This window comes from Haliaeetus leucocephalus, unplaced genomic scaffold (genome assembly GCF_000737465.1).
Source record: "Haliaeetus leucocephalus isolate CR32 unplaced genomic scaffold, Haliaeetus_leucocephalus-4.0 Scaffold13, whole genome shotgun sequence".
Classification (NCBI taxonomy): Eukaryota; Metazoa; Chordata; class Aves; order Accipitriformes; family Accipitridae; genus Haliaeetus; species Haliaeetus leucocephalus.
This window is the reverse complement of record NW_010972449.1, coordinates 2,131,320-2,141,956: the sequence shown is the minus strand read 5'-3', so window position 1 is coordinate 2,141,956 and position 10,637 is coordinate 2,131,320. Positions and strand designations below refer to the sequence as shown.

Below are 10,637 nucleotides of genomic sequence, written 5' to 3'. Positions count from 1 at the left end.
GGAGCCGCCTGCAGGGAGGCCGCACCGGCGCCGTGCCCCGACCGGCGGGGCGAGGGAAGGGACGCCCCGCTGCCGGTCTCTTTCCAGCTCTGAGGCGGCCGGGGAGCCGGGGCTGAGCCGCCGCTCCGTGAGCGGCTGCCGCGGCCCGGAGAGAAGCGCGGGACGGCGGCTGCCGCGCTGGGGAGGATCCCGCCCGCTCCCGAAGTCAGTTCCCGAAGTCAGTTCCCGATAAACGACTGGCGCAAGCTGCGTCCTTGCCGGCTGAGTCTCGTCTGCGGCTGCCGGCCCAACGCCGGGCTCGGCGGGCCCGCGGCCTTCCCCCCCTGCTCCCAGCGACTCAGCGGGGGCTGCGGCCGCCGGGAGCCCCGTTTGGAAAGGGAGAGCCCGAGCCTTGTCCCCGCTCCGGGCGGCTGAGCGGAGCCTGCCGGGGTGGAAGCGCTCCCGAGTGCCTGGGGTCGCCTGTTACGCCCCGATGGGCTTTTTTTTTCTCCAGCTTGGTGCATTAGGTTGGGATGTTCCCAAGGCGGATCCCAGCCTTCTCAGGATCAGGTCCTTACTAGTACAAATACCGCAGTCTGTTCTCTGCGTTCGTTTGCAGCAGCATTGCTTGCATCCTAGCCTTGGAACACGTGTACATGTGCATCCTAATAAAAAAAAAAAAAAGCAAATGGGTGAAGCCTGTCCCAGCAGCTCTTCCCTGGAGACTGGGGAGTCATAGTTTGTGCCGTTTGTGCAAGTCACTAAGCTGTTTGGGAAGTCCTGTAGTGTTATACATAATTTATATTTTTAATTTCTAGACTGTTGGGATAATTTTAATGTGCTTTTCATGTCTGTACGTCTCCCTGCTTCTGATTAAGCAGCATGAGTAAGTGCAGCTTGGTTTGAGTTTGCATATGACAAAGTCATGTAATTGAAAGGTTTGAAAAGAAGATGAGCTCTTTAATGGCGACTTGTTCTGTCAGTTCTGATGGTAACAACGTTGGTCGACCTGTGCCTTAGCGTTCAGAGGTGCAGCCCTGCTTTCAGCCAGTTTTTAAGGAGAGCTCAGGGTGAGAGATGGTCACAGGGTCGGGTAGGTGTGGACGGCCTCTCTAAATGTCGGGTAGCTGCAGCATAGAATTACCCTTCCTGCATGTCAGCAAAAAAACTTCAGTGAAAGCAGCTCTTGAGAAGGATGGAGGTAGTTGCCATTTCTCAGTTGCCAAGTTTCCTGTGCTTCGAAGAAGACTTGTGGCAAAACTGTTAGAGCAGTGCTTGAAGACGGAAGGAACAGTTTTGATAAAGGCATGTTTATTTGCTGCCCTTCCTAAAGATGATGATGATTATTATTAACATATAAAGTTGCTCAGTTAAAGAAGTGAATTTTAAAAGCCTTTTCTGGAGAGCTGTGTTTTCATTTATGTAAATGCAGAAAACCCATGAACGTAGACCTGGCTGAGCCCTGTTCAGCCCAGAGAAAGTTTTTATCTTGCATATCTTGGAAGACTTGGAAGTTCATGGAAATGGTTTCAGCAGTTGAAGGAGCAGGTTGCTGAGAACTTATACTGTCTGGAAAGACTAGAAAGAAGTTTATCTCACTGTCTTGATACCACTTGAAAACTGAAACAAACTATTTATAGGAGTTAAACTCAGTAAGCAGTTTCAGTCCCTTCCAGCTGGCAGATCCAGGCACTCAGTAGCACAGGCATGAAAAAAACATTCAGTTGTGTGATGTGATTTTTCATTTTGCTTGGGTAACCTTGAGCGCTACTGATAGCGCATGGAAGGAGTTTGATAGTGAGGCGCAACCTTTTGTAATCTGGCGGGTCCAGTTTACAAAATCCCTGCAATGTGCCTGTTAATTTGGGAAAAGAGTGAATGTGAGCAGTTTATTCTTTTGCTAGGCCTGACTACAGAATTTCACAACTATTCAAGGCCAGGTTGGGTGGGGCTTCGAGCAACCTGGTCTGGTGGAAGGTGTCCCTGCCCATGGCAGGGGGATTGGAAGTAGATGATCTTTAAGGTCCCTTCCAACCCAAACCATCCTATGGTTCTATTCTATGACTGACAGCCTGAAACCACAGGTCATTTTTTCAGGACGGGCGATTACAGTCAGCCCTGGGTCATCTGCTGTTAGAAGTCCCCCTTCAGGGGTGCATGGGCTTTAGGAGATAACGTACACTGAAAAGCACCTTTGCGTTCTTGAAGTGCTTTTTTTTTTTTTTTTGCTGTTAAAGGTCCTGTACTCTAGGCTCTTGATCTTACCTCTTGCTCTGTGTTACTTTTAGAGGGGTAAGCGTATCTTACAGAGCATGAGTGCCGTGACAGGGACACAGGTTAACAAACAGAAAACAGTCATCCCTCAGCCTAAGGGGAGGGTTTGTGAGTTTCATCATGTATGATGTACAGTGACCCTTTCCCCAGCAGGTAAGACTGCAGATGCTCACATTTGGTCACTAAGAGATCGTGTAGCAGCAGATGACATGTTTTGCTTGCCCTGGTTTTGCATTCTGTGTGTTGATATCAAAGGCAGTCTGATGTTTTTTCCTCTGTGTGTGGTTTTAGATTTCTGATACACTGAAGCGGTTTGCAGTAAAAGTAACAACAGCCAGTGTGAAGGAGCGGAGAGAGATCCTCAGTGAGCTGGGAAAATGCATTTCTGGGAAAGGTAAAAGCTTTGGGGCACTGTTCTGGTTACCAGGGTGGAGAAGAATGTTAATATGTGTTGTTTCAAAGGCTGTGTGAAACTTGAGGCATAGTTTTTTGAGGGAGAGGGCTGGCAGCGTTTGGAGCCTGTGCTTTCTCACGGCATTAATTCTAAGCATGGGTTTTGTAGGTAGCACAGAACTCTGGTTACTAACGTGTGCTTTTTCCAGTTAGTAGTTGTAGCATCATGTATGTTGGTTTTTCGTTTGTGTGTCAGTTGCCGGTTTCTCTCCTGACTCTTAGCCTGTTTTTTTTAATGATTCATGGAGTATTTATATACACACACATATATATATATATGTAGAGAGATGGAGAGTGTAGAAGATTTCAGATAGTCTTAATAAAACAGTTAAAGCAAATTTTAAAAAATCTTTTTAATTTCTGCCGTTTTCTGAAGATGACTGTGGAATAGCATGTGTTCTAATTTTGCCATTATTTTAAAAATATGCATAAAAATTTGTAAAGAGAGAACTTTTACTATGATCTTTGCAAGCAATTTCATAGATGTGAGCAGTTCATAGATTTCAGTTGTGAAGTGAATCATGTTTGTGTTAAGGATTAAAAGCTCATTGATCTATGAAGAAATATTTTGAAATACGTTCTGTTACAGATCTTCCAGAGGGTGCAGTGAAAGGCCTTTGCAAACTCTTCTGCCTTACTCTGCATCGATACCGGTGAGTAAATTGATGTGGAAAGGCTGTGTTATTTAATCTATCAGTATTTATGTATTTATTAGTTAAACTGGTGTGGAGCAGCTGGAAATGTTAGCATGTAGTGTCACATAGGTGCATATGACACTGAAAGATGCTATCTAGTAATTGGGCTCTCAAGTTAGGTTTGACATTAAAGAGTTTTATAACACTTACCTTGTGTTTCACCTTTAATTTTGAAAAAACTTTCTTTCTGTGGTTCAGTTTGCAAGAAGGAATGCTTGTGAAGCAAGACTAAGATGTCCTTTAGGTGTCTTTTAGATACTTCTAGATTGGATTAAATAGTGGCCTGTTGTAGAGAAAGCTGTTCAGAACCTATGTTTTCTTCTGCAACCTGACAGAGAGCCTCGACATAACTTCTGTCAGTTGAGGAAAGGAATGGAGCTTTCTGCCAGAAACTTCTCTACTTGGAACAGCATGGATAAAATAATTATTAGCTTGACTGCTGAAATGAGAAGGCAGTGTCCTTTGTGTGACACAAGGGTAGTAATATGTGTAATGTTGGCAGGATTTAAAATGTTCATGGAGATAAATTTTTCATTCTAGCGATGCAGCATCCCGCAGAGCCCTGCAGCTGGCGCTTCAGCAGCTCGCAGAATCCCAGCCAGATGCAACAGCAAAAAACCTTCTGCAGTCGCTTCAGTCCTCAGGGATCGGCAGCAAGGCTGGAGTTCCCAGGTGCTGGATGAGTTGCTTTGTGTAGAAGCAGTTCCGAGTTGCTGGTAGTTGCTCTTGTGTTCAAAATGATTCTTCTGCTGCTGCTTGCCAGAGGCGCTGAAAACATTTAGAGACAAAGCTGTTAATGACCATTTAAATGTTCCTCTCTTACGTCTCTCATGTCTTCTGGGAAAGCAGAAGGACTATTGTGGTATTACTGCTGGTGGATTGGGTCTGAGTTACGATTTTGCCTTTGTTAACCTTCAGGTCTGGAGAAATGAGGAACAAACTCTTTTACCAAGAAACAGTCTCCAGAATGATTAGGAAAGGGGATTTCCTCGCCCATCTGGTGTTCAGCTGGTGGAATTCAAGACCTTCTTACAGGCAGGGAGATAATGAAATTTGAAGCTGAGCTGAGAAACACGTGGTTTTTCTATTGTGATAGCTTCTGGAAACACTAGTCATTCCAAAAGGTGACTTAGGGTATTGTTCAGCTGATACAGGCCACAGAGTGTCGTCCTGCAGTGCCTCCATGGCTCAATAGAAGTGTAGCTTTTAGAAAAATATCTGATATTGGTTTAAAGGCTTGCAGAGATACAATATTTACCCTTCAGTTGCAGTAGCTAGCCTTGTGTGCAGGGAAGCTTTCTACGTTCTTTCGCTTTGAGGTAAAGATCAAAATGGGGTGAGGATCCTCAGGGAGCTGCAAGGTGGGATCCATTACCTGAAGTGGAGGGAGGAGGTGAGAGTTAGCAGAAATGAGAACTGAGTAGTGTGCCAGGAGGGAATGTAAGCTGAGAAACAATTTGGCAATCTAAGGCTGGGAAGCTCTGACAGTAAAGATGAGCAGCAGATGAGAAGTCTTGAGTCACTTTTTGGGCACTCTCAGTTGGCAAAGTATTTAACTCTCATTTCTGTAATGCCACTGGGAAGATCCAAAAATGGTCTGTCTTCTGCTAAGGTTTTTCATTCCCAGCAGTCAAGACTTAGCCTTGTTTATGCCATTCAGAAGTTCTAAGCGTTAAACAGGAGCTGGAACACATAGGTTATGAGGAGTAATTATTTGCTTTAAATGCTAAGACTTTAGCTATATTTTTCTGTGATAAAATTGCCTCGCTTATAAGGTGGTGTTCTGACTTGGGCAAAGATGAGTCTGTTAGGGACTAGTAGATGTAAGTTACACACTGGGAGTAATAGATTTACCTTCTTCTCCCGTTTGTACAACAGTAAGAGCAGTGGATCTGCAGCTCTGCTGGCGCTCTCCTGGACATGCCTGCTTGTACGCACAGTCTTTCCAACACCTGAAAAGAGACAAGGAGAAACATGGAAAAAACTGGTAGGTTCTTTTTGGTTTACAGAAATATCCCTTCGGAGATAAGGACTTAAAGATTTCTAATGTCTTTGAAGTTGCTGAAACATTGCAAATCTGAATGTAACTGATAATGTCATGTTAAAATCCAGGTTTGCATGACAATCTTTTTTGCTTTCTGGTGTATTTTGATCTCTCCTGTTCCGCTGGAGAAAGCAGGAGGTGTATAAAACATGACAGTGGGGCAGTCTTGCACCCACACAGAGTTGCTCTGCATACCATGGTGTATACCAGTGTTTCTGGACTAGGTGTGCTAGTGGTGCCTCCAAGGTGCAGTATGCAGCATGGCATGAATTCCTTGTGCCTCCCTTGAAGTATTTGCATGTGATATTCTGTCATATAGTGTCAAGTAGGTTTTTCCTTTCTTTTCACCTACTTTAACAACCTGAACCTGTGACCATGCTCATAGCACCTTCGAATATGGTTGGAATACATTTTCAGAAGAGATGTTATGTGTTATAAATCACTGTTTTCAAAGTAAGAGTTTCCAAAGCTGCTATGTGTGGTTCTGCAAAGTGGTGTGTGTGAGATGAAAGCAATGGCAGCTCATTGGAAGAACTTACATGACCTAAGGACTTTTTCCTAAGCAGATTCAGCTAGTTACTGGCATCTGACATGCCTCGTTTGATATGAGCTCTCTGAGGAGCAGGTGCATGAAGGTTTTCTCGGCTATTTCCTTTGGCAGGTGGAGGTTCAGTGTTTGCTCCTTTTGGAAGTCCTGGGAGGTTCTCATAAGCAGGCGGTGGATGGGGCTGTGAAGAAATTGAACAGGCTGTGGAAAGAGGTGATGTATACCTTGTATGACTATATGCAATAGCTGTTCTAGATTCTGTTGTGTTAATGTGCCTTGCTCTTTTTCTCTTCAGAACCAAGATCTGGTGGACCAGTACCTATCTGTCATTCTTGGTCTTGAACCAAACCAGAGTTACGCTGCAATGCTGGGACTTGTGGTGCAATTTTGCACAGCCCAGAAAGAGATTGATATTGTTAAACGATATAAGGTAAATCTGTTGTACTGCTTTTTTGGGGGAATAAGTAGCGTCACTTCCCATCATGGAGAAGGGGGCTGAAGAGATGTCTCAGCGAGGTTGGTACTTTGCATCTGCCCCTGGTTTCATTATCTGTCAATTCAGTAGTCATGCACTTCTGACTAAAACAGCTGGGATAGATTTATAGAGGAGGTGCCAGATATGCGGCTTTTTGCTGTGGCATGTGCATTTATGTAGACAGCCAACACTGCAGCTTTCTGCTTTCTCCCCTGTTGTAGGTTTGAGTGTTGGGCTGAAGGGTAGAGCAGAGAGCACTGATCTTTGCTTGACTGTCTTATGTGAGGATGGAAGCAAAGCTCCTGCTTAGTGGATAGGGCTGCCTTCCAGAGGAAAATGAGGTGGGGTGTCAAGCCTGGCTTCCTGATGGTGTACAGGGAGCTGTGTATAGGTTGTGATGTGGCTGTAATTTGGTGTTTCTGCTTGTTCAGAGTGCTCTTCTGGATTTCTATTTGAAGACCATCCTTATGAGCAAGACAAAGCCTCAGAAACACGTGCTGGTGAGACACACTGTTACAGAGCTGTTTGTGCTTTTGTCCTACATGCCACATCTGCTGCTGTGCTGAGCGCTTTGTACCCTTTGCAGGACAGCTGTTCCCCGCTTCTTCGGTACATGTCTCACGCTGAATTCAAGGACTTAGTTTTGCCAACTCTGCAGAAGTCCCTACTACGGAGTCCTGAGAACGTAATTGAAAGTGAGTCTGTCATTTCTCTGCATTGTTCTGTCAAAGCTCATGAATAGTTGTTCCTTAGAGGTCTGGAGTTGTTGGGGGAGTGTGTCTCTCTGGACTATGCTTTTGGTCCTGTGAGCACAGGCAGCAGGATTGTCTGGTGTCTGAGGGTTAGATGTGGAGAAGCAACATTTGTGGTGTGATCCCAAGTGTCTGGGTATGTGATAGCTACTGTTTGCACTGAGGACAGAATTTCACAGCTGAGTGCTAAGAATAATCCTGAATTAATCTGTTCACTGGGCATCAATTTCAGTGGTTTTTTTCTTCCTACTCCTTACTGACCTTGTCTGCTCTTGATGTGAACCGTGGGGAAGGGTGTATTAAAATGCTAAAAACAGTTACTTAACAAAACGTAATATGCCATTATCTCTTCTGTTGTCAGCAATCTCTTGCTTGCTTGTATCTGTGAACCTGGATCTCAGCCAATATGCTCTAGACATTGTGAAAGGACTGGCCAGTAAGTACTCTAACTTCGGGAGGGAATGATGAATTCTCTTCAACTTTCTGGCTGTACCTATAACAGCTTGATTACTGGTGAAGAGGTTGTTTTATGTGGGAGGGAGGATGATGCTGTAATTTGGAACTGGAATAGTTCATGTGACTGTTCCAGAAGCTGAGTCAATCCACATGTAAAGATAAGTTGCCTTGCTGATTTTGTGCAGTTTGTCGTGAGGAGCTCTTAGCTTGTGCATTATTTTCTAGGTCATCTGAAATCCAACAGTGTGCAGCTGATGGATGAAGCAGTTGTGGCATTAAAGAACTTGGCTCGACAGTGTAGTGATCCTTCAGCTGTGGAGTCACTGGGCAAACACCTTTTTGCCATCTTAGGGGGTGAGTAAATTGTAGGATAAGCAGTGGAGATGAATAAAGGTTTGCCAGCTTCAAGGAGTTTTGTGTATTGTATTTTCTGTTGTCTTTAGCTGCCTGTATGGTAGGGTTGGCTCAACCTGGATCAGGGATAATGGGGCAAGGTTTTGTATTTTAGAGAAGATTCTTGATGTAGCACGTAGCTGTTGTCTGTAAGTCAGCCATCACCCATTTGTTTCTATTTGGCAGGCTCAGAAGGGAAGCTGACAGTTGTTGCTCAGAAGATGAGTGTCCTTTCTGGTGAGAATCCTAGAAGAAAGCTGCTTCTCTGGTGGAAGAAATTCAGCAGAAGGCTGAACGAAAGGGATCTGTACTTAAGCCTTTAGGATTCCCTGCCTGTCATTCCAAATTGGCTGTAGTTGATGTCACAGAGGGTGCTGGATACCACATGCCAGTTCTTGACTTTCTATTCAAAGGAAATAATTGGCTGGTGGGCTAAGTGTTTTATGCAAGGAGGAAGATGACTGTATCCTAAGTGAAAATGAAGACAGGTCCTGCAGTATTGGTACATGGTAGATGTGACATCCAGATGTAGTGACAAGAAAAAGAGATGTCTGTGCAAGGATTGAAATGTGAAGGGTCATTCTTGATTGTTTTTAGATTTTGCAGCAAGTGCTGGTAGTTTGGGAACTAATGAGAGAACTCTGTCCTTTCAGGGATCGGCAGCCTTAGTCACCATGTGGTTTCGGGATCCTCTAGCCAAGCTCTGACTGGAACTGTGGCTGAGCTTTTCATCCCTTTCCTGCAACAAGAAGGTTAGACCTCTTGCCTTTGTTCCGGGTTTGCTAAGCTGCTTTCGTCTTGAGCAGGATTTTCGTACGGCATGTTATTCGGGATAAATCTGGATTCTCGCCTGTTGTGTTATAAAATCTGTTGCCCTGTTTTGATGAGCAACCCCATAGAGACAGTGCTGTGTCTGTTAGAAGCACATGCATTCTTTTCCTGCCTCCTCCTGACATTGTTACCTGCTTTCTGGTTTATGTTCCTGTGTTTTATGCAGTTGCTGTACTGACATGAGCTCTGTGTTAATTCCTAGTCCATGAAGGCACATTGGTTCATGCAGTCTCTGTCCTGGCTCTTTGGTGTGTTCGGTTCACCACAGAAGTTCCCAAGAAGCTGGTAGAATGGCTAAAGAAAGCCTTCAGCCTTAAAACCTCTACTTCAGCTGTGAGACATGCCTACCTGCAGTGCATGCTAGCCTCTTTCAAAGGTAAAACTGTGCAGCTATTAATAACTCTCTTGACTGTGTGGCTTAAGACTAATCAACTTTTCTGCTTCCTGATATAAGTAGATAGCTGTGTGGATTAAGAAAGATTTTGTAAGGCAGTACCCATTCACTGACCTACTTTGTATTTCTCCTTAAACTCCTTTTTGCCTTCCAAGTTTATAAAGATGGTTTGTCTCCTTGTTTCACTAGCATCACTGCCCATCATGCTGTCTTTTATATACCCCCGGAGTAATTTTTGATTGCTTTATTTTTGTCTTATGCTTAAATTGTAAGGTTTCTAGCTCAGGGACCATGCTTTTGTTTTTTATAGCACCCAGCATGCTGGGATCCTGGTCTGTGGCTTTTGGAAGCTTTAAAAAAAAAATAAAAATATTACTGTGTTTGAAATGAAGATCTTAAGAAATTCTAAACTTTTGGTGGTCCTTTTGAGATTTGCATCTGTTGGTCCTATCCCTTTTGACTTCAGCATTTCATGCACGGGTCAATAGGCGATCAGTCTGATGCCCGTATGTGAGATCTCCCTTTCTTGTTGATGCAGTGTGAATCAAAAAGATGGTATACATTTGCTTAAGAGATCAATAACTCAGTGTATTGTATAGGTACAATGGATTAGCCATCACTTTCTCAATATGAATATGAGTGAAATTGTAATTTTGCATTTTTCTATTGTAGTTACCAGGAATTTGTGCTATCATAGGGCTGAAAAAAACACTCTAGAAACTACTTAGACGTCACAGGATGGCGGTCCTTTCAGAGACATCAATACGGCAAACCTGAAGTTGCTTATGCTTGCTATGGGCAAAGGGGATTACTTGTGTGTGATGTGTGCAGCTGTTCAGGGGATCAAGGCTCAAGAAACTTACATTCTAAAATGATTTACTCACCACTGGAACAATGACTACCATTGTTTTGACCCATCCACTGAAGCATCCAACTGGGACATAAAGAAAATAGAGATTCTAAGTCTTATGAATTTATGGTTAAAACACTACCTGCGAATACTTAACGTAGAAAATCACAAGGTCTTTTGTTTCTTTTCTCAGTGTTGTGCGTGAGATGTTGTTTCTGGAAATACCAGGAACACCTAGCTCAGTTTCTGTGGAAGCAAGGGTTGCAGATCAGTGGGATTCCTTGACTTGTGACTGTTTGAAGTGGAACAGATGGTCGTGGCTTGCCAGGAATTTACTTTCCCTCTCTTAGGGAAACATAATCTTTGAAGGCAGACTTCCTGTGATTTGAACCAATTCCTTTAATGTAACTGAATTAGCATTTTCTTTTGCATCCTGTGAACAGAAACTCATATTGAGATGGGACTTTTCTATCTGTGAGGAAGGGACTAAAGTG

The 10,637-nt window shown here is 44.0% G+C and overlaps 2 protein-coding genes across 2 annotated transcripts in view; both read left to right on the top strand.

Annotated features, from left to right (window-relative positions):
* Positions 1 to 6,689, top strand: part of LOC104836890 (translational activator GCN1-like) — a 6,918-nt gene extending 229 nt beyond the window's left edge. The window contains exons 2-8 of the mRNA XM_010575667.1: positions 267 to 497; positions 2,545 to 2,647; positions 3,296 to 3,359; positions 3,942 to 4,073; positions 5,280 to 5,388; positions 6,107 to 6,205; positions 6,288 to 6,689. Of these exons, the coding sequence (XP_010573969.1) occupies positions 267 to 497; positions 2,545 to 2,647; positions 3,296 to 3,359; positions 3,942 to 4,073; positions 5,280 to 5,388; positions 6,107 to 6,205; positions 6,288 to 6,491 (942 nt within the window). The 3' untranslated portion in view covers positions 6,492 to 6,689. The remainder of the gene's footprint in view (positions 1 to 266; positions 498 to 2,544; positions 2,648 to 3,295; positions 3,360 to 3,941; positions 4,074 to 5,279; positions 5,389 to 6,106; positions 6,206 to 6,287) is intronic.
* A 6-nt stretch (positions 6,690 to 6,695) lies between these two features.
* The window catches only part of GCN1L1 (GCN1 general control of amino-acid synthesis 1-like 1 (yeast)), a 37,670-nt gene continuing 33,728 nt past the window's right edge, over positions 6,696 to 10,637 (top strand). The window contains exons 1-7 of the mRNA XM_010574543.1: positions 6,696 to 6,967; positions 7,054 to 7,162; positions 7,581 to 7,655; positions 7,901 to 8,029; positions 8,255 to 8,305; positions 8,722 to 8,820; positions 9,102 to 9,275. Of these exons, the coding sequence (XP_010572845.1) occupies positions 6,935 to 6,967; positions 7,054 to 7,162; positions 7,581 to 7,655; positions 7,901 to 8,029; positions 8,255 to 8,305; positions 8,722 to 8,820; positions 9,102 to 9,275 (670 nt within the window). The 5' untranslated portion in view covers positions 6,696 to 6,934. The remainder of the gene's footprint in view (positions 6,968 to 7,053; positions 7,163 to 7,580; positions 7,656 to 7,900; positions 8,030 to 8,254; positions 8,306 to 8,721; positions 8,821 to 9,101; positions 9,276 to 10,637) is intronic.